Source organism: Purpureocillium takamizusanense, chromosome 1, assembly GCF_022605165.1.
Source record: "Purpureocillium takamizusanense chromosome 1, complete sequence".
In the NCBI taxonomy this organism is placed as follows: Eukaryota; Fungi; Ascomycota; class Sordariomycetes; order Hypocreales; family Ophiocordycipitaceae; genus Purpureocillium; species Purpureocillium takamizusanense.
In genome coordinates, this window is record NC_063068.1 from 4,442,341 (window position 1) to 4,467,183 (window position 24,843).

Consider the following 24,843-nt stretch of genomic DNA (forward strand, 5'->3'; position numbering starts at 1 on the left):
ACAGAGGAGTGTCCACTGGCCTCACCATCCGAAGGACCGCATAGAGTCTTCAGGAATTTTGGCATGTCCTCTATTTCGCCTCCGGAGTCGCCATCCGATCGATTGTAAGCCAGGGATGGCTCAAGGCGGCAACAACAAGCGAGGCCGACGTCCAACTCTTTCTTATATAAGAGCAACATGCATCCACGAAAACCAAAAACCCAAATACTTTGTATCTACAGGGCATCTGTCTTTCCTTCTCACTATACATACATACAAGTCAACACGCCTCGTTGTTGTAGCCATGCTTGCCCGTCACCTCCTCGCCCTCGCCCTCGCGGCTTGGACTCCTCTCGCTGCCGGCAAGCCCACGTTGGCCGAACCTCCAGGGACGTCGTCTGCCACGGCCGAATGGTGGCTATGCGACCTGATCGGATGTGCCGTTGAGACGACGGTCACGGTGACTAAATGGCGAACCGCCACCACCACCGCGTCTACCACCTGTACGGCATCGCAGACGTGCGAGCTTGGCTCGGCGTCCCCCATCACTAGTAGCAACAGCATCGCCACCACCATGTCCGGCAAGGACACCAGAACTACGTCCGGTATTTCCGCCACCTCGGCTCTTACTTCGTCGTCCATCTCCTCGGAGGTTACAGTCTCTACCGCCACCACGTATAGCCCCTCGTTGAGTCTCACCTCGACGTCTATCACGACAGGCGCCCCGACATCAGACCTCACGTCGTCGTCCGTCGCGGGTAGTGTCCCGAGCTCATCCAAGATTTGGACTTCCATCACCAATAGCACCTCCAAGCCCAGCACCACCACCGTCAGCAGCCGTTGGTTCAACACGACTCGGACGTCCGATGTGACTACCACCACCACCATCACCACCCCAACGTGGAACATTACACCCTCCTCAGCTTCAAGCAGCATTCTGACCTCTCCCGCGCCGGGATCCCGCATCGTGAACGGCACCACCAGAATCACTCCCAGCACGATGGCCACGCCAACCGCAAGCTTCACCTCGACCCCCATCACCAGCACCAGCACCAGCACCAGCACCACCGGCACCAGGACCCCGGTCCCTCCCTCCAAGCTCCAGCCCTTCGAGTGCCTCACAGACGCCTACCTCATCCAGTTCAAGACCCTCCTCCAAGTCAACCTCCGCACCGGCGCGCGCCGCGTCCTCGCCACCGGCGTGGGTGTTGGGGGCGGTGGGGGCGACGGGTCGTCGTCCCACGCCGCCTCCTCCTCCGTGGGGGACATCAACTCGGTCGGCTACAACCCCCTCGACAACTACCTCTACGGCACTCAGGGCCAGACCCTCCTGCGCATCGGCCGCGACGGCCGCACCGAGCCCGTCCTCGCCCTCCCCTCCCCCGCCAACCTCGGCGACGTCGACCTCGCCGGGCAGTACTTCTTCAGCGACTCGGGCGCCTCCTGGGGCCAAGTCGACCTCGCGCCCGGCTCCCGCCGCTATGGGCAGCTCGTCGCCGCCGGAAACGCCACGCACGGCGGGCTCAGGAGGCTCGCCGACTGGGCCTTCACGCCGGCGCACCCAGAGTACGCGTACAGCGTCGGCGTCGACAACAAGCACGCGCCCGTGCTGGCCCGCTGGTCGACCCAGACTCACGAGTGGGAGACGCTGCGCAGGTACGGAGACGGAAACTTCAGGGCGACTCTCTTTGGTGCCGTCATGGCCACGTCGGACGGCGTCGTGTACGCTTCGGACAATGCCAGCGGCCAGCTGTTCCGGTTCCCTCTGAAGGATCTCGCCAGCGCGTCCAAGGCGGGCGTCGGTCCGCGCGCGAGTTCCAACGACGGTGCTCGATGTGCTCTTGCGCCCGATGCCGCCGAGTAGACAAACAGCTTGGTCAGGGGCCGTCTGCCTGTCCTGTCCTTGGCCCCTACGCAGAGTAGAGTCGACAGCCGGATTGATGGCTCACCTTTGACATAGCTCGGTGGAATAGCACAGACTTTTGTCCGATTGACTACTGTGAGAAGCTGGTGCACTCGTGACGAGTCCGTGATCGTGCTGCCCGTGTTGGCGCAGTCAAGCCAGAGCTACCTAGTAGAGAAATGTCTTGTTGCATCCCTTCGCCTCGTCTATCCCAACTGCCCCTGAAAGACTTGCCGTGTGCCATTGCAACTCCAATCATCGGCCAAAGATCCATTCTGCCCTGTAATAGGTGCGCATGTGTGCCCAAAAACCCTTACAATCGCTTTTTACTTTTAGGTTTCAATAACTGACACGACAGGAAATGTCACAGCGGGCCTAAGCTTTGCCATTGGCGCCCACAACCTTGCGTCTCTGCTTGACAGCATCGGCGAGGGTGTCGAGGACTGATTCGGTGTCTTGCCAGTGGATGCAGGCGTCGGTGATGCTGACGCCGTACTTGAGGCCAGCCTTGCCTTCTTCGGGGACCTTTTGGTTGCCTGTGTGGATTTCGCAGTTAGCTTACTGGGGTGTTCTTGAACGAGCTGGGTTCTCTCTCTCTCTCTCCTTGTCCACCCGACTCACCCTCGTCAATGTTGCTCTCAATCATGACGCCCATAATGGCAGTCTCGCCGCCGGCGATCTGCTCGGCCAGGTTGGCGGCGACCTTGGGCTGGTTCTTGTGGTTCTTGAGCGAGTTGCCGTGGCTGCAGTCGACCATGAGGCGCTGGGTGACGCCCTTCTTGGTGAGGGCAGCCTTGGCCTCGGCGATGCTCTGGGCGTCGTAGTTGGTGCCCTTTGTGCCGCCGCGGAGGATGACGAAGCAGTCCTCGTTGCCGGTGGTGCCGACGATGGCGACGACGCCGGGCTTGGTGACGGAGAGGAAGTGGTGGGGGTGCTTGACGGCACCGATGGCGTCGATGGCGACGCCGAGGGAGCCGTCGGTGCCGTTCTTAAAGCCGACGGGGAAGCTCAGACCGCTGGCCAGCTCGCGGTGCAGCTGGCTCTCGGTGGTGCGGGCGCCGATGGCGCCGACGGACAGCAGGTCGGCGAGGAACTGGGGGGAGATTGTGTCGAGCATCTCGCTGGCGATGGGCATGCCCTTTGCGGTCAGGTCGACGAAGAGCTGGCGGGCCAGGCGCAGGCCCTTGTTGATCTTGAAGCTGCCGTCAATGTCCGGGTCGTTGATGAGGCCCTTCCAGCCGACCGTTGTGCGAGGCTTCTCGAGGTAGGAGCGCATGACGATGAGCAGCTCATCCTTGTGCTTCTCCTTGGCCTGGAGCAGCAGGTCGCAGTACTTGAGGGCGGCCTCGGGGTCGTGGATGGAGCAGGGTCCGACGACGACGAGCAGGCGCTGGCGCTCATCCTTGTCGGCGACGACGGCAGCCACCTCCTCTCGCGACTCGATGACCGTCTTCTTGGAGGCGGGCGTCTGGGGGATCTCGTGCTGGAGCAGGTCGGGGGGCGTCAGAGGGTTGTAGCCGCGGACTGAGCGTCGAGAGGACGGGGAGGTTAGCTGGGTTCTGCTGCTACTGCTGCTCCTTGCTGCTGGGTCCGGGGGGGGGGGGAAGGGTTGCAAAGGGTTTGCAAGGGAACGAACTTCTCCAATCCTCGGAGTCCTGCTTGTTGCCGACATTTTTGTTTTCAATGTAGAACTGCTTGGTCGCCGCCGTGAGTCACCCCACCTCGAAGGGAAGGAAGGCATCGCGGGGTAGTAGTCACGATTTACTGACCGACATTGTGAGGGCGGTGGGAGCCTGCGCTGCTGCAGGAAAGTCAATTAAGCGTAGAGACGGAGTGCCTGCCGGTGATGGATCAGTGTGCTTTGCAATCGAGGCTGGCGAACGAGGAGGAAAGGAGGACGACAGGGCGAGGGGAAAAGGGATCGAGAGGTGCATCCAGACGGGAGTCAGTCACACTCATCAGACATCCCAGCGCATGGACGCTCCAAAAAATAAAGAATTGCTTGTCCACAGCGCCGGCGTCGGCCCCCATGTGCGCTTTCTTTGGAGCCCTGACGTCTTGCTTCTGTTAGTAAGGTAGGTAGGTACTGTACCCAATTGGGCCGCAGCCATTGGCCAAGGTGGGTGCCCGCTGCTGGGGGCAGGCGCTGGCCCGGTCCCCTACGGCGTGTGCAGTGTAGAGGTACGAAACGAACAGGTACCGACCGTAGCTCTTTTAGTAGTAGTACCTTGCTTCTTCTCAGAGAGCGTGCTGCCTGCGTGACGGTAACCTGGATGAATGGTACCTGACCTGCTGGTATACCCCATCCCACTGCTTCAATCCTGCCTGCAAGTCCCGACAGGGACGGGACGCTGTCACTGGAGCAGAGATTGGCATTCATGGCTAATGGGCCGTGGGACGCGGTAGGCCCCGCCACTTGCACCTCTTCATCACCGTCCGACTACAGCACCTAGCCAGCCTCACGTCGAGCGAGCCGTTTCCTCACCATGGCGGCCGCCAGAGACCCTCCGACAGCCCACCGGCCCCGTCGACGCCGAACGAATTTCGACAAGTGGGCGGCGGGCACATGCGAGTCTTGCGTCATGCCAACTTCTGCGCAGTAACTTACGTACTTCGTACATGCAGTGAGTGGCCCGCCCACTGGCCCACCGGTCTGAGCAGCATGGAAGTGGGCTGGCCCGCAGACGACGGAGGTTATGCTATAGCACGAGTCTGATGGACGGTCGGTCGATGGATGGTTTGATGGATGGATCGGATGGACGCCAATGAAAGTTGGTTGACTCGCGCGCAAGGGTCCATCCAGTGCGACAAGGGGCTCGCTAGTAAGGTACGTAGAGGCCGACACGACCGACACGCGAGACAAGCGCCCGCCGGACTGGGTTGAATGGATGGATAGTCGACGTCTGCATCCGTCCCGTGCCAGGCCCCTGCCGTCTTGTTGCTGCCAATTGACTGGCACGGCCCCTGCCGCAGTTGCGGACCGATGCTCTAGCTACGTACAATGTGCTCTGTATCCCGAACATCATCGTCAACGACGCTCGATTGGACCGCCCAGTGACATCGGCTGAAGCAGACAGAGCCATCCCTCAACCCCGGTCGGTCAGCCAGCCAGCCCGCCCGCCAGCTGTCAAAGTCGTCAGCCACCGCTAGGTACGGAGTATATGGTCCACATGCGACCGACAACGACCCAGACCCAGACCACGAGCGGACAGGCGCACCGTCGTTTCATTCTGCACCGTACAGTACCATACCGAGCGACTATGACCATGCAGCAGCACAAACAGCAGCACTATCATGACCACGCATCGGCCCGAGAATTGCACGGCTCCCTTACCCAATGTACTCATCCCGTATCAGCGTCTCCCACGGCCGACCGTCGTCCCACACCGCCTCCATCAGTCTCCTCGCCCGCCTCACCTGCTCCATACCGCTCCGTTCTGCGCTCTTGAATCTCGCCAGCACCTTGCTGCGCTGTCCCTCGTCGACCGCCTCGCACCCTGCCGTGAACATGGGAAACACCACCCCCAGCTCCGCTGCGCCTCCTGGCCGTGTCTGCTCAAGGCAGTGCACCATCTGCTCAACCGCCGCCCGAACGACGGCGTCGCTCGATCCCTTGCCTAGCACCCGCCGATGAAGGTGCGCCCGCCCGGCCCAGTGGAACGCCTCGTTGGTCGCCGCCATCTCTGCCAGGTCCCTCATCTGGATGTTGCCCGTCCGCACGTGCATGCACGGCTTCGACGACGTCTTCATGCTTTCCGTCAGCTCCTGGTCCAACGCCAGCGCCGCCTCAATGGTCCGCGTGTGCGGCACCCAACCCGCGAGCACTTGGCCCCCGGGCCCTATTCGCTCCCTGTCGCACCGCCTCGCCATGTCCGCGACTTGGCCCAGCAGCCTGGCGCACCTCGCCGAGTAGCCCATGATGCAGTCGATCTCATCAAGCTCCGGCATCAGCGTCGTCATGTCCAGTGGGAGGATTCGACACCCCGCGTCGTCCGTCCTCGATGGGCTCAGCATGCCGTGCATGTTGGCCCGCGCGATCCAGCTTCGGATGAAGAGCCGCTCGCCTTCGAGCTGTCCTCCAGTCTTCCCCTCGCCAAGCTGTTGCACCCGCTTCATCATGAGCTCGCTTGCTAGGTTCAGGTGCTGCCGCCACGAAATACCCTGGCCCAGCGCCCCGGGAGACATGATCTCGAGCGATGCCAGCATTACTGCCATGGCCAGCGTCGTATCGGAGACGGGCCGCTGCCCGTCGCCGAGTGACTGCCTGAGTCCGGGGAACACATCCTGCGCCCACTCTGCCATGCGCATCTCGGGCACCTTGGTCTGCATCCAGCGTGACCGGTGAGCCGCTACGTACGCCAATGTTAGCGAAATTCGCTCTCAAGGCCCAGGCCATAGCCCATACCGGAGTAGGCAAGGAGGAGACTCAGTAGCCCCTCGTTCCGGAAAGCCATTTGTGGAAGAGATCTACTCATTGGATTCGAGTTGGTGTCATGATACGGCACGAGCACTATTCAAGACGTCAACATGGATTCGTGATGATACGTTCGGTCTATGGACTTACCCTTAGCTGTGTGGTTGATGAAATGATGCTGCGTTACACCATCAGCATAGGGAGGGGAAGGGGGGTCCCGGATCAGATCACCAACGGTCACTCACAAAATACTGCATGAACCGAGAGTCAGCTGACCATGATCGACTGCAGACAAGGGCAGGGGCTTACCAGCAGGTTCATCTTGTTGTTCCTCAGCCTATACCGTGTCAGTTGGCCTCATTGTACTGGTAGAGCCGTGGGGAGGCTCACTTGTCTGGCAGCGGTTCAAGCTCCCAGGGGATCAATATGGGCACCGCTTCGTCATAGTAGCCGCCGACCTGGCCGCCGCCGGGAGCAGGAGGCTGCTTTCCAGCCAAATCACTCGAATTTACGGCCCAGCGGTGGGGCTCACATCTCGTCGGGGTGACGAGTGAGACGGCGCCCTCATCATCGTTACTCGCTACGTCGTCGTCCCGCCTGCCCAGATCAAAGCCGTAGAAGCGCTGCCCATTTTCAGTTTCGGGATGCGGCTCCGGGCCAGTATACCAAGACGACGGATCACCCGCGTCAATCATGTCGCTACTCATCGAGAGCCTCGAGTCTGGTGACCCGAGGGGCAGCTTGTCCAGCCAGTGAGACTGGCAGAGGATGTCGTCACTGTACGAAGACGCCGCGGGTGTCAACGGTAGGTCGGGCACCACGGGTGACGCCGTCACGTGTGTCATGAAGGGGCTTGACGACAGGTGCGCCTCGCCGAGGTCGAGCTTTCGAAGCTCGGTGAAGGACTTGGCCTTGTTGTGTTGCGCATCTTGGGCCGGCGACGGCACGAACGCCGCAGGCGCGGAAGATTCGAGCGAGAACAAGCCGCTCAAGTCGCCAAATCGTTTCCGCGCTGCAAAAGCCGCCTGAGAAGGCGTCTCGTCCACAAAGGTCAGCTCTCCAAAAGTCGAACGCCGCTTCTTGGCCGCAGGCACGAGCACGGGCTCCGGTGAGTTGGTCTGCCGCGAGGTGGGCTCACTCATCAAGAACTGCGGCGAGCCGGCCGACGTCGGCGTTGCTGTCGCAAAGTTGTTGAACCACAGCTCCTGCCCAATGGCCTGGGCGGAGTCGTCGAAGTCAGGCTGTGTCTCGCGGCGCGAGCGCTTGGTGCGGCGGCCCTCCCAGTTCAGACGGATGCTGTAGTCACAGATATCTCCCGTCTTGAGACAGCTGTTCTCAAAGGGAAGAGGAAAGAAGAGAAGACAATGTAAGTGGACGTGGACACGTCGACGCGTAGGCCTCGGGAAGGGTAGGGTGACCCCAAAAAGGGGGGAAGGCAACTTACTTCTTACACGCGGGATGCTCCTCTCCGCACTTGACTTTGCGAGACTTACACGGCCTGTGCATCATGGTCAGGGACATACTCGCCTTCTCGCTGGGTAGGCAAGTAGCCATGGCGAGGGAGAGAGAGTGTGTGTGTTCGGGTCACGCTCACCAACACCCCTTGCGGCTCCGGCGCTTGCGCTGCGTCGCGCGTGCGGGACTTGTACGGGGCATTATGGATGCTGCTCTGCTTTTTCGCTGCCGATATTGATGCGTTTGCTGCTTCGGCTGGATGCTGCTTCGCATGCCCCTGCTCAGCGGTTGGCTCTTGGCCCAAGACTACAACGAACCCGCGTGTGCACCGCTGTTGCCTTTTCTCTACTTTTGCTGGACGACGTCGAGAATAGGCAAAGGATATTTATTGTTGGTGGGTGGTGATGAGAGCCGCGGCAACGACACAGGCATGCTCCGGTCGTCGCGGTGCTCGTTGTCGTGGCTGGCTATGTCGTGATAAGTCCCGTAGGCGTAGTCTCGACTCCGATCCATGGGAGCCTGCGCGGATCTGGGGGCGGAGGCGGAGGAGTAGGGGGAGCAGGTACGATAGGGCCACGTAGAGAGACAAGAGGGGAAGAGGAAAGAGAGAAAGAGAGAGAGAGAAAAAAAAGGAGAACGGCAAAGAACAGGTCAAGAGGTCCAATCGAATGCGATGGATATATATTACAATCCACGGCATTGCCGCTGTTTACTCGCTGTGCTTCCATGCTGGGCTCTCTTCGTGTCCGTCCGGCGAGGCCTTCGCGATGCTTAAGCCTGTCGAGAAGATGGTGGTCAAACCCGTCGACGGACTGACAAGGGTTCGATTCCTCAGCTAGGGCCCTTAGGCCCACACGCCGTTGGCCTGCGGGCCCATGGGGCCGCATCCGATCCGCCATGTCCTGCGCCTGTGCTCATCCCATGGATGCTCCGACGGGCCACCCGCTCCCGTTAGGCGAGACACGGCGTCGCCCCAAGGGCTGATGATGTGGCGGGGGTGGTTTGCGTGCTCGATGCGACTGACCGACAGCCCGGTCGGCTGGTCGACAGCGTGCGAGCCATGCGTGCGTGGCCTGTCGTGCGGGCGGGCGCATCGCAGATCCCGGTGGTCTGGCCCGGCCGTACTGGCATGGACCAGGATCATTTCCCTCGCTTCAGCTTTCACCTCGCTGGCGCGTTGGTGGCTGCCTCTCCCACGAGACGGGCCAAGCTGCGTGACCACCCCCGTGGTGCACTGCCTTTCCACCCATTCCCCTCCACCAAGCCAGCCATCGTCTACCTATCACCAAGAAGACACGGCGTGCGAGCCCCAAGCCCGCGAGCCGAGTCGGTGGGAACCGGAACCGACCAAGCCAGGGCAGCCCTGTCTCGCTTGCCGCGGCTGAGAGGCGGGCGGGCGGGCGCCCGCCTGCTGGCAACGTTACTAGATGGGGTAACCCGGCATTTGGCCCAGATCGCGCTGCGGCCATGACCAAGAATCCTGCTCCGCAGCTACTGCCCGTCGCATCACTACATTACGTCAATGTTGAGGATCTTGATGTCCTCCTCTGGCTTCTCCTTGTACGTGCGTGCATTCTCGATCTTCTGGATTACGTCGAAGCCCTGGGTGGCTCGGCCGAAGATTGTGTGCTTGCCGTCAAGCCAAGGCTGTAAAGTAGCGAAACAAAGATCGTTAGCTGATGTCCTGCCCGTCTTTGCCGACATGCTACTGCTCCTGCGCGAAAGCGCGGGCGCATACGCAGCAGGGGTGTGCCGCAGGTGCAAGCAAAATAGCGCGCTGCGAGCCGTTGGGGCCATGTGCGGAACAGGGACTGCTGCCCAGGGGGATGCGTGACCAGTTGCCCACTTACCGTCTTCTCGGTCGTGATGAAGAACTGACTGCCGTTTGTGTTTGGCCCCGCGTTGGCCATGCTGACAGTGAAGGGCTTGTCGTGCTTGAGGCTGCTGAACTCGTCCTCAAACTCACGCCCCCAAATGCTCTCACCGCCCGTCCCGTCACCGAGAGGATCGCCGCCCTGGATCATGAACTTGCGGATGACACGGTGGAAAATGGTGCCGTTGTAGTAGCCGCTCTTCGAGTGCGTCACGAAGTTCTCGACGGCCTTCGGTGCCGCATCGGGGAAGAGGCGGATGTGGATGTCGCCATAACTGGTATGGAGGACTGCAGCCTCCCCTGTCTCTCGACGCTTTGCATTGCCCTCTTTTTTGCTGGCTCCGCCCAGGGTTGTCGGTCGCTCGTTTTGGACGTCACGCGTCGAGTTGGAGATGTCTTGATCGTTGCTGAACATGTAGAAGCGCTGCTTGCCCACGCCTGTCGCCACCAGAATAGGATCACGGGCCTCTGACTCCTGCAGCAGCGGGTTGCTCGATGCGCCCATCTCCACCGAGACAATTCCCTTCTTCTGTGGCTGGCCCTGATACAAGGCGAGATGGACGGCGCGGAGATGCTCGTCTTTGCCGTAGACCCTGATGACTTGGTTTGTGTACGTGTTGAGGACTTTGATGCCGAGCATAGAGCCATAGAAGATGAAGTTGCCCGACTCGTCGAAGATGATGTTGGACTTGTTGCGCAGCGTCGCCGACTCCACATCCTTTTCCTGCGCCAGTCGTCGCCCGAACTCGACGTGGTCCAGCTTCTGCGATGAAGTGCCGGCCTGTTGCATCTCCTCGATTGCCTGCAACGACTCGTCGTAGGTACGATGGAGCTTGGCGGTCGCAAAGTTGAAAATGCGCACCTTGCGGTCCGGATAAGAGAAGGTTGCGAGACTGTTGCCGTTGGGCGATATCGTTAGACAAGAGGGCACCGACTTGGCCTTTTTGAAATCGAACAGATTCGTAGAGCTCTTGTACTCGAAGACGTTGTCTGGCTTCTCGTAGGAGCCACCCGGGCGCCAGTACTCTACCATGCCGTTCTCGTCGGCCGAGACAACGCAATCAAAGGCATCGTTGTATGCCATGAGATGGACAGGGCTCCGGTGTAGGCCCTTGATGGTATGGATCGGATCTTCGCGGTCGCCCCGTCCGTCGAAGATGTGTATTAGAGGCTTCGTCGACTCAGAGACGGCCAATTGCGGGAATGAGGCACCCTTCTGGTGGACCCAGCAGACGGATTTGGGGGTGAACTTGAGCGTGAGCATGGACAGCAGGTCAAACGTAACCACGTCGAATATCTTGATGGAGTCATCCGTGCCGACTGTCGCGAGGCTCCGGCCATCCCTGCTGACGGAGATGGAAGTGATCTCGCCGTTGTGCGCCTGGAACTGCTTGACAAACTCGATGCCCTGGCCAATCTTCTTCCAAAATTTGACGACGCCATCGACGGAGGAGGTGATGAGGAACTCGGTGAGCGGGGTCCAGGTAGTGAACAGGACTTGGTCCTTGTGCATGAGGGAACGCGAGTATCGGGCAGACTTGGGCAGGGCGGCCACATAGAGCTTCTCGTAGGGCAAGACGCGTCGCTTCTTCTTGGGGGCCGCTTCGGAGGGCAGCTGGGGGCCCATGTCATCGTCGGACGAGGAGTCTGGCCATGGTTAGCTGGAGGCTGCAGGGAGATGATGCCACGGTGGCGACGTGTCACACGCACCGGACGCATCTTGTCCGGCAAACTCGTCGTGGGTGCGCTTCTGCGAGCGATTGTCGTCGTCGGCCGCCGATCCCGCCATGTTTGCCGCCGTAGGATATGATGCGCGTGCGGAAAGAGGATAGCAAGGGCACAGACATGCGCAGCGGTGGGAGGAGCTTGGGTCGGGTTGCGGGCGGGCGGGCGGGCGGGCGGGACAGGTGAAATAGGTAGCTGTCAAGGTGTGAAGCTGGATGATGAAGGCCGGTTCTAGATTTTGGGCCCCAGGCCAACATCCATATTTTTTTTTTCAGCAGCACTGGAAGCAGAGCTTCGGGGGCAACCCCACGGGTGGGGTGCCACCACATGGGGAAGCTGCAGCCCAGCAGATGCAGCAGCAGAATGCCAGTCACCGCCCACGCTTGACAAAGTTCCTTACGAACAACAAGCTATGATGGTCGTTGCAAGGATACACGACTAACTACGTAGTTCAGGATCCAAGTCCCAGAGCAAAAGACAGGTCAGGTCGTACAGGCACTTGACGCTACGAGATCGGTGAAAGATCCACCAAGTACGAAGTACATACGGGTCGGTCACTGGCGCTGGGCGGTAGCTAAACGAACATGGAAACCAGTAACCAGTCAGCAGAAACGTCATCCCCGGTCCATCCGTCACTACTCGTGATCTTCAACAGACCTCCATGCCTATGCGCGCTCCTCCTCTCCCGCAATCACATCGATAACAGCCAATTGGGCCCTCATCCACCATGGCTCAGCATCGTCTCCAGCGCCTGACCTCACCCTCGCTGTCCTTTTCACTCCTCCTCCACGTCGCGGGCATCGCCTCCTTCAGCTACAGCTTCCACTTCCTGACCATCTGGGAGACGCCCTTTGACGACGCCTACGGTTGGCACTTCCAGTTCCTCACCATCATCGGCCTGTTTGTCTCGCTCCTGTGCTTCGTGTCGGGCGCGCTCGCCGACGTCACTGGCAGCGCCGCCCTCTTCGATGTCAAGAATGCCCTCGCCGTGCTCGCCACGCCCCTCGAGGCTGTCATCTCCCTCCTCTACTGGGGCATCAGCGCCTTCAACCCGGAGCTCCTTTTCGTCGGCGACCTCGCCGTACCGCTGACGGCCGATGTCGGGTTCCACATTGCCCCCGCCGTCTTCCTCACGCTGGACCTCGTCCTACTGAGCCCGCCGTGGACCGTTCCCGTGTACGGGGTCATGAGTCTGAGCACTGTGTTTGCCTTTGGATACTGGTACTGGGTTGAGCTGTGCTTCAGCAAGAATGGATGGTGCGTGTATGGATCCCCCTTTCGTCTTGCCCGTGCTCACCAGAGGTAGGTATCCGTATCCGCTGTTCGGCTTATTGTCCACAGCACAGCGTGTCCTTCTCTTTGTGACTTCTGCAGCGCTCGTCACTATATCGTCTGGTGCCCTCAAGTGGGTGTATGGAAACGTCAATAGCTATGATAAGGCCATGAAAGAGCCTCATAAACCAATCAAAAAGGTACAGTGAAGAGAGATGCAACGCAGCTCTCGTTCCTACCGGTAATTTTGTGCCCCGTCTACAAAATTACGTTTTGAGGCACTCTGTGTTTGAGCTAGAACTTGAAATGTATACCAAGAGAGATCGACGTAAAATCGGGAGCGAAGGTGCCAGGGGACAGAAACTGGACGGTTGTCCATTTTCAAGATGTATGCAAAGTAGACATGATCAACCATGAGTCTGGAGCGGAAAGTTGATGCCAGCGCTGTCTTGCATCCATCAAGCAGCGGTGTATATGTCGTTGCCCTCTTGCTACTTTCCAACCATTCCCGTTGCAACATCGCCTCAATGTCGCGCCTCTGTATGAGAAACCGACCTACGACACACGCATCCCTAGAACCTACAGCAGGGCCTACAGATTGGCCTTTGTATCGCCTGGGTACTGCACGCGTCGAAGCATCGACCGCTGCAGGTCTCCAACGCTCTTCACCCCCGCGAGCCCCATGGTCAGGTCGAGGTCGGCGAGCAGCCCGGCCAGGACCGCCTCTGCGCCGGCGGCACCATCGATGCCGAGGCCGTAGACTATGGGACGTCCGACGAAGACTGCCTTCGCTCCGAGAGCGAGAGCCTTGACCATGTCGGCTCCAGTGCGAATGCCCGAGTCGAACATGACGGTGGTTTGCTTGCCGACGGCGTCGACAATGTCCGGCAGCACATCGAGCGCCGCTACCGCACCGTCGATCTGACGGCCGCCATGATTGCTGACGATGATGCCGTCCATGCCGTGCTGAACCGCAAGGTTGGCGTCCTCTGCACTGAGGATGCCCTTGAGAATGATAGGCCCGTCCCAGTACTTGCGCAAGATCGCGAGGTCCTCCCAGCTGCGGCTCACGCCGGGAAAGGTTTCACTGAGCCAGTGCATGGCGGCGCCGATCCTATTATCCTCGGGCGTTTCGCCATCCGTATGCTCGGCGAATTTCTTGCGGAAGACGGGATCTTGGAAGCCAACCTCGTCGCCCTCGCCCACAATAAACGGAACGTTGGCCGTGTCGAGATCACAGGGCCGCCAGCCGAGGGTCCAAGTGTCGAGAGTGACGACGAGAGCCTTGAAGCCATTGGCCTTGGCGCCGCCGAGGATGGACGCCGTGATCTCTTCGTCCAGCGGCCAATAGAGCTGGAACCACTTGGGGCCGTCGGGACTGGCCTTGACGAGCTCCTCGATGCCCGTCGACGAAGCAGTGCTGAGAGTAAAGGGAACACGAAGATTGGCGCAGGCGCTGGCCGTGCCGATCTCCTTGTCTTCATGATAGAGAGCCTGCACGCCAATGGGCGCCATGAGGACGGGGGTGTCTGTGGCACGCCGTCAGAGCGAGAGAACGCATGTGGCTCCGGTGAGACATGGTGAGAGCGTACCATACTTGTGCCCAAAGAGCTCGACGCTCAGGTCGCGCGGGTTGGTCGGGCGCAGGACGCGGGGGATGATCTTCCATTGGCGAAAGGCAAGGCGGTTGGCGTCCATGGTGGCCGACTCACCAGCGCCGCCTTTGATGTAGTCGAAGCCCTTGGTGGGCATGGCCTTCTGGGCCTGCTCCTCGAGGCGGTTGGGGTTGGTGGTGACGAGGGGCAGCTGGCCGCCCAAGATGCTCTTTTGCATCACCTCGCGCAGGTAGGCGGCGTAGGGCACGACCTCCACGTTGTCATTGTTGTCGTCGGACATGGCGGCGATGAGCTGCTGCGGGAGACGGAGCGCTGTCAATGCCCACGAGCTCGGGGATCAAGACGAGGGGCAAATGAAGCTGTGCAGGTGAGAGTGAGAAGTCTGAAGCTCCGGACTCATGGCAGGAGCGGGTGGGGAGTAGCTCCCCGCGTTTGTGATGGGGACTTGATTTAATATTAGCTATTGGGTGAGTCGGGTTTCATGGACCTCGGCATCGTGCACGCACGCAGCTCCTCGCCGTGCCGGGCGGGATAGTGGAGATTTCTCCGCTCGGAGCTGCACCCCACTCAATCCAAGCGGTCGGGCGTCGGTGCAGCCAAGCCCGACATGAGCGATGATGGCGACATCCGGAAAGTACAAGCCCAGCAATTCTACATCCGAAGATCTGAATGAGACGGAAACAAAACAAAAAAGTGCAATTGATCGCGCTTGTCTTCGAATGTCCATCTACATACCCTGCTGCGGAATGGACAAACCCTGCCTTGCTTTCGCCGTCGCGACCTGCAGGCACTTTCCGCGCCCAAACACCAAGAACAGAACCCCACATCGAAAAGAACCCCCCCCCCCCCCCCCGTCTTCCATCATGAAATAGCACCTCACTCTCTCCCTCACTCCGCAACCGCCGCCCCCTCCACTCCCGGACGTCGCGCCGCCGGGCAATGGACATTGACGACATCCTCCGCCAGGTCGACCCCGCGTCCGACGGGATCCCGCAGGGGACGCGCGACCTGCAGGCCCTGACGCGTCGCTGGGTCGCCGAGCGCTCGGCGCCCGAGCTCCTTCAGTAAGGCCCGCCCGCCTCTCTCTCCCCCATTTTCCCTTGACATCAATGGCAGGGTTATTATGCTTGTTAGGGATAAGAAAACTGATACGTTGCCCGTGTAGATGGCCCTCTGACGGCCTGTTCGAGCGCGTCTCGCAGCGCATAAAGGACCAGATTGAGCGGGTCGAGGACATGACGGGCGACATGGACCCCAAGACCAACTTTGCCCTCATCGTCATCCAGACAGAGCTCGAGCGCTACAAGTTTCTCATGCGGAGCTACCTACGTGTCCGCATGTCCAAGGTTCGTGGCGCCCTGCTCACGCTCACGCCCTCAGCTTCACCTGTACCCGCATCCTTCTCGTGCACCCTCATCCTCACCTAAACGCCCCCTGCCTCCCGTCCGCTTTTATACCCTCGTGAGCAGAGTCTCACACGAAATATAAAGACCTCAAAGCAAAGCCCCGTGACGGCGGATCTTACTGACACGCCGTGGCAGATCGACAAGCACACGCTCCACTACCTCTCGTCGCAAGCCCTACGCGAGCGCCTCTCCGCCACGGAGCTCGCCTACGCGACGCGCCACCAGGCCCTGCTGCACAACCACTACCTGTCCTCCTTCCTCTCCTCCTTCCCGCCGCAGCTGCAGAACCTCAACGACACGGCCGGCAACGTCAGCATGGTTGATGGGCCCGACCTCGACGCCGCCGTCTTCATCCGCCTGCTCCGCGCCCGCGACGTCCACGGCCGCGGCACCGACGTCGACAACACCCTGCCCGCCGAGCCCGGCGACGTGCTCATCCTCCGGTGGTCCAGCGCGCGGGATCTGGTCGATGCGGGGGACGCCGAGCTGGTGTGAGCCAGCCCGCGGCCGGGAGGGGCTCACCCGAGCGAGGCGCGTGGGTAATGGCTTTCTGAGCCGGGTTCAAATGGGGCTCGATCCGGAGACGGGCATTGCGTCGACGATGATTATCATCATGTGAGGGGAGTGCTTCATACGTGGGCAGGGTCATTGGAAACGGAGCATCACGCATGCCTGTGCATGGGCTTCAAGGGGCAGCAGCATGACGATTCACGGCGTTATCAACGGCGCATGGACAAAACGGCTTGCAAAGCGTTGAAGACATCGATCACGACTACAAGCGCTTGACCTGCGTGGTGCGGCCTGGGGTTGCGCCTAGTGCCGCCTGGCAGGTCAAAATGGCTCCATATAGAACGGCATCAACGCTACGATGAGTCTTCATCGCAACAAAAAGATGCAACATGACTTCCAATAGAGATTTGATTTTACCGGGACATGATCAGACGCTGCTCTATGCAAGTTGACTATAGCCTGAACATCGTTGTAGCTCCGTCTTCCGCATATAAATCGAACACCCTCCTTCAACTCCGGATATGCCATAGTCGAATCTTGCCCGCGTCATTGCCCACCGCCAACAGCCCGCTGTCCCGCCCAAACGCCACGGCCGTGATGCGCCCCAGCGGCGTCTGTGCCGTCGGCCAGTTACGGTAGACGGTGCAGCTCGGCAGGTGCACAAGCCGGAAGGCGTCTTTGATTTGGCGGCTGCCAAAGGCGAGTAGCTGGCCGTCGGGAGAAAAGGTGAGCGTCGTGATGGGCGTCACGAGCTGCTCAAACGTCCGTGTCGGTGTCGGCCGCTCCTTGATGGTGATTCTGTCGTCGCCGCCGTTGTTGCTGCCCCCAAAGGTGTTTTGCACGATGAGCTCGTTGCGGTCGTAGATGTTGGTGATGCCCGTGTTCGAGCCCACGGCGACCCAACGGTCATCACCCAGCGCCTCGGGCCCGCGGTGGCCGCCGAGGGCAATGACGATGGCGCCCACGCTGCCGTCGTCCTGCCATAGGCCGAGGAAAGTCCTGCTCTCCATGCTGTACTCTCCGACCTGCCCGTCCTTTCCGAGGATCGTCATGCCGTCACCCGTGCTCCACCACGCAAAGTCGGCGATGCCGTGTCTGCTCTGCAGCCTCGCCGCTGCGATCCACTGCGCCGTCGCCACGCTGAGGACGTTGATGACGCCGCCGCCCTTGCGCGTCGACGCCACGATGCCCATGTACCGTCCGCAGGGGCTCAGCGCGAACCGCTCCATGGACTTGTGCTCCAGCTGGTGGCCAGCCACCCTCGTCGTCTTCTGCACCACGCCTGACGGCAGGTCCCAGTGGTGGAAGTAGCGGCGCCGTCCGGCGAAGAAGATCTTGTCGCCCTTCGGGTACAGGAACTCGGCACGACGCACGTCGACCTGTTTCACCTGCACCGACGTCAACTGTGGGTTGGGCGGCTGCGCGTCTGGTGCAATGTGATGTAGGTAGAGAATCGAGGCAGTGCTGGCGGACAGGAGGACGGGATATTCGGGGTGGAAGGAAAGGCACTCGACGGGCATTTTGTGCTTGTCGGGGATCTCTCGCGTCCTCTGCATGTCGATGACCTCTGGCCGCAGCGGGCGCTTCTTGGAGCCACCGCCGAGCCCGGCCAGCTGATTGACGTCGCGCAGGAACTTGTCGAGCGGCAGAGCGGAGGCGTCGTCGTCCTCACTCCCACTAGAATCGCTCGAAGAACCCGAGGCCGCCGAGGAACGCCGCCGTATCTTGGTCGGCCGGCCGTCCGACTGCTGAGCCCACGCCGGTGCGGGATTCAACCGCAGGAATTGCTGTCGCAGCCGCTTGCTGTACTCTGTGCCACAGATGACATCCTCCGCCTCGGTCGTCCGCAGCTTCCGTAGCCTCGTGGCCTTGGCTAGAGAGATTGCCAGCCTCTCGTCGTCGCTGTCTTCCCAAGCGGGCATCTCGCCTTGTTCGTTGTTTCTCGATGCTGACGTGGGTTTTGAGAGGGCAGATCCTGCGCCCGGGGTGCCCGTATCGATCATGAAGAGGTCGGCATCCTCGACGTCCTCCATGCCGCCCGAGTCGGCATCAGCCAGTTCCACGTCTTGGCCGTCTGCTCCATCGCCGTACAAGTCACCAGCGTCTTTAAAGAGGTTTTCCCTGAAGCCTGCCCTGTTTCCGAGGACAAGGCGCTCGAGCTCCTCCTCGTCCGAGTCCTTGTCAAACATGGCGGCGTTGGACTTGGTGTTGATTGCGACATCGTCCGAGCTCAGGTCGGACGACATGTTGCTGTCGAAGTCCTCCTGGTCGGAGACCCATTGGTCCTTTTCCGCTGCCATTGCGAGCGTGACTTTGGCGTGGCAGGGGCGTTGTGGACGATGCTCACAGCGGGACCAGTTTTCGGGCGACGATGGATTTTTTTTGGACTTTCGGCCTTCACCTCAGCCTTGTCGACGCCCCGCAGTAAATTAGTGGGGCAATACCGCGCCACCAATGAACAGGCAGGGTCTACACAAGGCTGCGCCCCTTGTCCTTGTTCCTATGTCATGGACCTTGGATAGGAAACCGTACTTGTTCATGACCACAACTGCAGCTTGTTTGGCATTTTCTGCCTTTTCCATCATTATCATTATTATATTGCCATCCTGGCGTATTGCTATCTTCGAGCTGCCGCTCTGGCCAAATCTCCTCCCAACTGCCCCAGCTGAGGGCTTACTGACTCGGCGCTCCTCAGCGTCAGTACGGCACCCCTCTGCGCCACGTCTATCAGATGCTCGACACGCCCTCCCTGGGCCAGCCCAGAGATCAAGACGCCGAGGAAAGTGTCTCCCACGCCATTGACCGAGACAATGTCCCGCACCGTCTCCGCCGCCGGGAACAGTCTCATGTAGATGCCGCCCACGGATTCGTGCTTCGGCGCAGCGCGCGTCAAAATGAACTCCTCGGCATCCCGATCCCTTAGGAGCGGGTCGTCGCGGCCCAGGAGCATCGTAAGCAAGACTCCATTGGCGCCAAGTTTGGTAATGAGCGTCGGTATGTAGGGAAGCAGGTTGACGGACTGCACGGGGACGCCAGCGTCAGTAAGTGCAGGGGACGTGAGGCGGACGAATCGCTCCCGGGCGCCGGTCATGCCGAAGGCGTCGATGATGTCGAACCAGTCCCCCAACTCGAGGTAGCCGTTCTCCTTTGCAGCCGTGTACATGGCCGCCAGTTCGTACGTGTTTGGTGATGCGAGGTCCACGCTGGCACTGGGAAAGACACCCAGCTTGGGCACTCCTCGCTGGGGGCCAAACAGACCCTGTGACTTTTCGACCGAGACGGGCTCGAACGCAACTTTGGAGTTGTGGTCCGTTGCGGTCTTGATCCAAGCCTTGATGTTCTTTGCAGCCCAGTTGCCGTCAACAACAGTCCACTTGGGAGACGTCAACGATACGGCGGACTCGCGGAGCTCGTCAGATACGTGTTGCCTGAAGATGCCCATGTCGGCCATGGCCATAACCAGGTTCTTGCTCCCGTCGTTCACTGCGACGTACTGAGCGGTACGACTTCCGGGATGCGACTGGCGGTCTAGCTTGCGGACAAAGACACCGCCGAGGCCAGCAGCCTCGAGGGATGAGAGCACCGTGGACCCGGCCACATCATCGCCGACCATGCTGCAGAATTGTACCCGGGCCTGCTTACTTGCCAGGTGGGCTGCAAGGGCCACATTATGTCCCACGCCGCCAATGGACTGGCTGATCTGGGCTGGATTCGACGTGTGCGGTTGAGGCGCCGTCTCGCCTGCCCTAGTGCTCTTGAAATCACAGCTCAGATCGACAGCCACGGCTCCCGCTACAAGAATCTCCGCAAGCGGTGTGACCGCAGGCCTATCGCTGCCGGCGGGCTCCTTGTCCCGTGCAAAGGGTATATTTACTCTATATAACGACTTATTAGAACCCAACGAGCCCTTGCGCGCGATGACGAGTCGAAGCTGGCACTTACGAGCTCATCACCGGCCCGGCATCTGCCGCCAACATTCGCGACAGCTCGACGGAGACGTTGGTCGCTCGGATGATGTTGGACGTCACCAGAGCCTTGTTGGCAATGATGGCCTTTTCTCCCGTAATTTCCTTCAACCGCTGCAGGACGTATGGCGTGTTCTTGCTGCCCGTGAAGCCCTTCTCCACCGCTTCGCGTACGGCCAGTTCGATGGCGGCGCTCATGTCTGCTGACGGCACGCCGAACTCTTCGGGAATGGGGTTGGCGAAGAGCATGCCCGACTCGATGCCGAGGCGCTCCTGGGCGAGGATCATGGCAGCTGCCTCCTTTTCGGTGTAGACGACTGACGGGCTCCTGGTGCCGCTGTCGCGCGCCCAAAAGGCGGGGAAGTCAATGTTCCCGGTACGGCCGTCGGCGAACGTCGACACGAGGCAGCCTTGCGTCTCGAGATACTCGAGCGTACGAGGGATGTCGAGGAAGCCCTTGCAGCCGCTGCTGATGACGGCGACTCGGGTGCGGCCCAGCTCAGTGAGGTCGGCAGAAATATCCATGGAGCTTTCGCCGCCGCGGTGGACGCCGCCGAGACCACCAGTGCCGAAGACGCGGATGCCGGCCAGTCTGGCGAGAAGCATGGTGCCGGCTATGGTGGTGCCGCCGTGGATCTTGCGGCCAGCAAGGCCCTGGATGTCTTGTCAGCAATGCCGTCCGACATGAGCTCCGATTAACGCGCCTCACCATGCCAACGAGGTAGGAGATGTCTCTCCTGGAGGCCTTGGTCGTGCCCTTGTCCTCGATCATGCGGACAATGTCCTGAGTCTTGGCGCCGACTGTGGGAACGCCATCAACAATGGCAATGATAGCAGGGATGCCACCGTGGCTGCGAACAAGGTCGTCGTGCTCACGAGCCAGGTCCTTTCCCAGGGCGCCATGGGTATAGATGGTGGACTCGAGGGCGACAACGGGCTTGTTTAGCCGGATGGCATCAGCAACCTCGTCCGAGACCCGGAGAAGGTCCCTCAGGGCGGTCGAGTTCTGCGGTGTAGAAGCCACTGTGCGCCGTTGACATGCCGGGTGAGAGCCGTGAGAGGCAGTCGTCGGAGCAATGAGCTGGCTGGAGAGCAGCCGACAGCGGATTGACGCGGCGCTGAGCTCGGCCCGGCGTACGGGCGCAGCGAGCCCGGCGGCCTTCATCGTGGAGCGCCCGATACTTCTAAATCCCAGTTCGCCTAATGTAGCGGCGAAGGGGTGAGATGCTTAAAGTGGTGATGATGGGCTAATAGAGCGTGGGTAGGTTTAGGGATCCCCGAGCCGTACGCGACTGTGTAGAGTTGGGTTGCTTTAAGACCTGATGAGAGTAGCGGGCTGAAGAATTCCAGGGTTGAAGTTGGGGGAGATGGCTGACTTGAGCTTTCGGAGGGGCCCGCGGGCCGTCAAAAGCCGGTCTAGTGCTGGCGCGGGCGCGCGAGACTTCAATGACCAGCGCCCCGGAACGCCGCCCGAGTCACCCCCCCGGCCCAAGGCGCGCTGTCTCCGGCTCCCCGGCCGAGCGGCCGCAAAGACGAGTAAGAAGGCTCTGCCTTGCCAAATTCGCTCGCCGGGTTACCCCTCGCCGTGGGGGCCGTCGGGGGCGGCCTGCCTGTCTTTCTCGGGGCCCAGCTAATAGTTGAACGTTCCAGGTTTGGAGTACCAAAGTCCTTTACCTAACTAGGTAGTACTTACCGAAATACCTAAGTAGTAATAGCCTCCATGGATGAGGCACGTTAGTAAAGTAGTGCTTGGCGGGCCGATTACGGTGACTAAATCCGCCGTGACGGGCGGCTACAGCTCCTGATATGGCGACGGGCTCGGGCTCCATCTACACTAGGGCTGTGCTGGACGATGCTCGCGGCAGGCGCCGCTGCCAGTGCCTCGTCTGGGTTATAGGCAAACTAGCTAAAATGCTGTGCCACTCCAGACTCGATTGCAAGCATTCAAAGGGAGAAGAAGAGCACAACCAATTCTCACTGGCGTTTGGGGTACCAGGCCGAGTGCCTGTGTGGCTGCGGTAATGTATGAAGTGCGTCCAAAGTTCCCAAAGTACGAAGTACTTCGTACGTGCTGCGCCGCTCCAGCACCAGACAAAGTTGTCGTGCTCTCGTCAGCATGGACGGACCTGCCCAGGCATTCCAACCACCACCCTCCTGCTAACCCAATATAGGTTCGACGATGGCTTCAACTCGAGCAACGAGAGACACACTGACTGCCATCCTACAAACGCCAAGACCTCAATAATCCTCTCCGTCGCGGCTCGGGCTGCTGCCCAAGTCCGTGTCGCGCTCCGCCAGCCACAGTCGAAAGAGGCAGGGGATTTGGTTGGGCAATTTATTACACCGGATTTCTGAGTCCGGAGCGGCGGCGCAAGGTTTGGGCCCGGCACCTGCTGGCAGCTTCCCCGCACGCCACGGGGGGAGGGAGCTCAGACCTCGGCTCGCTCGACCACACACGCACCAACGAGAGAGACGAGCCCATCCTGGTGATAACAGCCTAGATGGCAGCGCCAGCGGGCTGCGGGTGGTGTGCAGGACGCGCCCAGCCCAGAGACCGCGAGGGGGGCTCCTGCGGCCGCTCATCAGATCTGCGCCCTCGCGACCCGCGACACATTTCCCTGTGACGTGACAGCCTATAACAGCTGCCTCGTCTTTCACGTCTCGCATGGAGTAGCGCTGGTTTACTCCTCTGACGGAAACAACGACGTGGTCCGCGCTCTGCAATTCCAAGAAAACCCCAACCACGGTATCGGGAGTCATCGACGACGACAACGACGCGAGAGCGCGGGCGCCTCCCCGGCTCACCACCACGCACGAACCACGATGCCCATGCACAACGGCTTCCTCCCGCGCGAGGGCTTCTGCGCCGACGTCGTCCTCAAGCTCATCCGCCGCACGGCTCTCAACCCGGCCCTCCTGCTACCCCTCGTGCTCCTCGCCCGCTACACCAAGCGCGGGCAGGACCTGTCCGTCCTCCACCCGACCGCCGCCCGTCGCCTGCGCCTCCTCCTGTACTGGGCGCTGGCCCGCCGCGTGAGCGCCTGGCTGTCCGACCGCGCCCGCAACAACTGGACCGATGACCGCTACGTGTGGTCCCGCGAGATCGTCCTCGTCACGGGCGGCGCCGCGGGCATCGGCGGCGCCTTGGTGCGCTTCTTTGAGGAAAAGGGCATCGCCGTCGTCGTCCTCGACATTCAGCCCATGGCCTTTCCCACCTGTACGTTGCGCCCCCTCCCCCCCAAACGCTTCTTTTGCGTAGGTCCGTCAAAAACAAATTTGTCTGTGACCTGTTGATACTGAGCTCCCCGCAGCCAATAGGGTCCATCACTTCCAGTGCGACATCCGCTCCCCCGAGAGCGTCAATGCCGTCGCCAACCGCATCCGTGCCCAGATCGGCCACCCTACCGTCATCATCAACAACGCTGGCGTTGCCCGCGGCAAGACCCTCCTCGATGCCGAGCCCAGTGACGTGCGCTTCACCTTTGACGTAAACACCCTCGCCCACTATTGGATCACCAAGGCCTTCCTCCCCAACATGGTTGCGCGCAACCATGGCATGGTGGTGACCGTTTCGTCCTTTGCCTCTTGGATCACCATCCCAAACATGATCGACTACGGCGCCTCCAAGGCCGCCGCTCTGGCTTTCCACGAGGGCCTCACTGCCGAGCTCACCACTCGCTACAAGGCGCCCCGTGTCCGCACCGTCTCCGTGCACCCTGGTCACACGCGTACCGCCCTCTTCAAGGGCTTCCGCCAGGGGTCTGGCTTCCTCCTGCCGCAGCTGGACCCCGACTCCATCGCCGAGGCCGTGGTTCGTCAGGTCCTGACCGGCCGCAGCGGCAACGTCATTCTTCCCGAATTCGGGGCGTCGCTCTCGGCTCTTCGTGCTTACCCAGACTGGTACCAGCACCGCGTCAGGGCCAAAGCCCAGGGAAGCATGGCCAACTGGACCGGCAGACAGGTCGTCAACGACGTGTCGGCGCCGTACGAGGGCAAGGAGACTAGTCAGGGACAAGACACGAGCGAGAGCGCTGTGCTGGTCTCCGGCGAGTAAACAAAATACGGACACGTTGGACGGCGAGAGACTTTGCTTGATTCCAGCGCTACTAGGTTTGGTTGGTGTTTTGCTTGTGTGCTATGCCGACAGGTGTGACGAGAACCCGGCCGCCCCTTGTTGAAGCGAATGATATTTTTATGTACTGGCGTTCGCTACCAGACTACTGGGTGTAGGCAAGAGTGAATTATCGAATAATACGAGAGGCCAGCCGCGTCTGAGAGCATGCTACTCTTTCTAAGCTGGCCAGTTGAGGTCGGTTGCGACAATACAACCTGTTTGTATAGCCTGCGTGTGACAGTTAACGGACCGTCTGATAAGCACACATGGGCACCGAGGTCAGGCGTAAGAAGACCGGTTGCAATGACGACTGGGACTTTCCCACGCTATCATACTACTCGGATTTGTAGCGGTGCAGCGCCCGAACTTCATGCAGATCCGGCCTGCCCGCTTACATGGGATGGACTGCTCCTCTATAACGATTTGGTCTGGCGCGTCAGTGCTGTTACTTCTTCGTGCTGGAGATCCACTTGATGTAATGGCGAACCGCGATGCTTCATGTTTCTGCGCCCCTCCGGTCTATCTTCTGCCGGGAAGTGGTAACTTGAGCGATTTCTGAAGCACCATTGATACTTTATATGCTATCGCGCTATAGGATTTTGGCATGGCCA

The 24,843-nt window shown here is 60.5% G+C and overlaps 10 protein-coding genes across 10 annotated transcripts; 4 read left to right on the plus strand and 6 right to left on the minus strand.

The window, feature by feature from the left end:
- Nucleotides 1–283: 283 nt before the first annotated feature.
- JDV02_001377 (uncharacterized protein) lies at nt 284–1,964 on the plus strand (the record flags this gene model as incomplete). Its single annotated transcript, XM_047982300.1, has 1 exon — nt 284–1,964. One exon carries the CDS (start codon nt 284–286, stop codon nt 1,841–1,843), a length of 1,560 nt encoding a protein of 519 aa, XP_047838262.1. The 3' UTR covers nt 1,844–1,964.
- Nucleotides 1,965–2,257: 293 nt separating this feature from the next.
- On the minus strand, nt 2,258–3,816 carry ARO3 (3-deoxy-7-phosphoheptulonate synthase; the record flags this gene model as incomplete). Its single annotated transcript, XM_047982301.1, has 4 exons — nt 2,258–2,418; nt 2,504–3,406; nt 3,519–3,573; nt 3,652–3,816. 4 exons carry the CDS (start codon nt 3,814–3,816, stop codon nt 2,258–2,260), a joined length of 1,284 nt encoding a protein of 427 aa, XP_047838263.1.
- A 1,396-nt stretch (nt 3,817–5,212) lies between these two features.
- On the minus strand, nt 5,213–7,952 carry JDV02_001379 (uncharacterized protein; the record flags this gene model as incomplete). Its single annotated transcript, XM_047982302.1, has 8 exons — nt 5,213–6,231; nt 6,288–6,392; nt 6,447–6,474; nt 6,542–6,547; nt 6,606–6,633; nt 6,687–7,625; nt 7,741–7,794; nt 7,891–7,952. The coding sequence occupies 8 exons, from the start codon at nt 7,950–7,952 to the stop codon at nt 5,213–5,215; spliced, it is 2,241 nt and encodes a 746-aa protein (XP_047838264.1).
- Nucleotides 7,953–9,260: 1,308 nt separating this feature from the next.
- On the minus strand, nt 9,261–11,413 carry cyp15 (Peptidylprolyl isomerase; the record flags this gene model as incomplete). Its single annotated transcript, XM_047982303.1, has 3 exons — nt 9,261–9,398; nt 9,602–11,271; nt 11,335–11,413. 3 exons carry the CDS (start codon nt 11,411–11,413, stop codon nt 9,261–9,263), a joined length of 1,887 nt encoding a protein of 628 aa, XP_047838265.1.
- Nucleotides 11,414–11,787: 374 nt separating this feature from the next.
- JDV02_001381 (uncharacterized protein) lies at nt 11,788–13,136 on the plus strand. The gene is made up of 3 exons (XM_047982304.1): nt 11,788–11,898; nt 11,959–12,606; nt 12,656–13,136. Exons 2-3 carry the CDS (start codon nt 12,077–12,079, stop codon nt 12,828–12,830), a joined length of 705 nt encoding a protein of 234 aa, XP_047838266.1. The 5' UTR covers nt 11,788–11,898; nt 11,959–12,076; the 3' UTR covers nt 12,831–13,136.
- JDV02_001382 (Lactate 2-monooxygenase) lies at nt 13,047–14,714 on the minus strand. Its single transcript, XM_047982305.1, has 2 exons — nt 14,214–14,714; nt 13,047–14,150 (listed from the first exon to the last, which is right to left on the minus strand). Exons 1-2 carry the CDS (start codon nt 14,515–14,517, stop codon nt 13,213–13,215), a joined length of 1,242 nt encoding a protein of 413 aa, XP_047838267.1. The 5' UTR covers nt 14,518–14,714; the 3' UTR covers nt 13,047–13,212.
- Nucleotides 14,715–15,092: 378 nt separating this feature from the next.
- On the plus strand, nt 15,093–16,573 carry SLD5 (GINS complex subunit). The gene is made up of 3 exons (XM_047982306.1): nt 15,093–15,301; nt 15,403–15,583; nt 15,779–16,573. The coding sequence occupies exons 1-3, from the start codon at nt 15,177–15,179 to the stop codon at nt 16,136–16,138; spliced, it is 666 nt and encodes a 221-aa protein (XP_047838268.1). The 5' UTR covers nt 15,093–15,176; the 3' UTR covers nt 16,139–16,573.
- Nucleotides 16,547–18,484, minus strand: UTP18 (U3 snoRNP protein). Its single transcript, XM_047982307.1, has one exon. The coding sequence runs from the start codon at nt 18,451–18,453 to the stop codon at nt 16,663–16,665; it is 1,791 nt and encodes a 596-aa protein (XP_047838269.1). The 5' UTR covers nt 18,454–18,484; the 3' UTR covers nt 16,547–16,662.
- A 247-nt stretch (nt 18,485–18,731) lies between these two features.
- On the minus strand, nt 18,732–22,015 carry JDV02_001385 (uncharacterized protein). The gene is made up of 3 exons (XM_047982308.1): nt 20,828–22,015; nt 20,096–20,772; nt 18,732–20,028 (listed from the first exon to the last, which is right to left on the minus strand). The coding sequence occupies exons 1-3, from the start codon at nt 21,281–21,283 to the stop codon at nt 18,771–18,773; spliced, it is 2,391 nt and encodes a 796-aa protein (XP_047838270.1). The 5' UTR covers nt 21,284–22,015; the 3' UTR covers nt 18,732–18,770.
- A 97-nt stretch (nt 22,016–22,112) lies between these two features.
- JDV02_001386 (uncharacterized protein) lies at nt 22,113–24,439 on the plus strand. Its single transcript, XM_047982309.1, has 2 exons — nt 22,113–23,335; nt 23,430–24,439. The coding sequence occupies exons 1-2, from the start codon at nt 22,942–22,944 to the stop codon at nt 24,170–24,172; spliced, it is 1,137 nt and encodes a 378-aa protein (XP_047838271.1). The 5' UTR covers nt 22,113–22,941; the 3' UTR covers nt 24,173–24,439.
- The last annotated feature ends 404 nt before the right edge of the window (nt 24,440–24,843 follow it).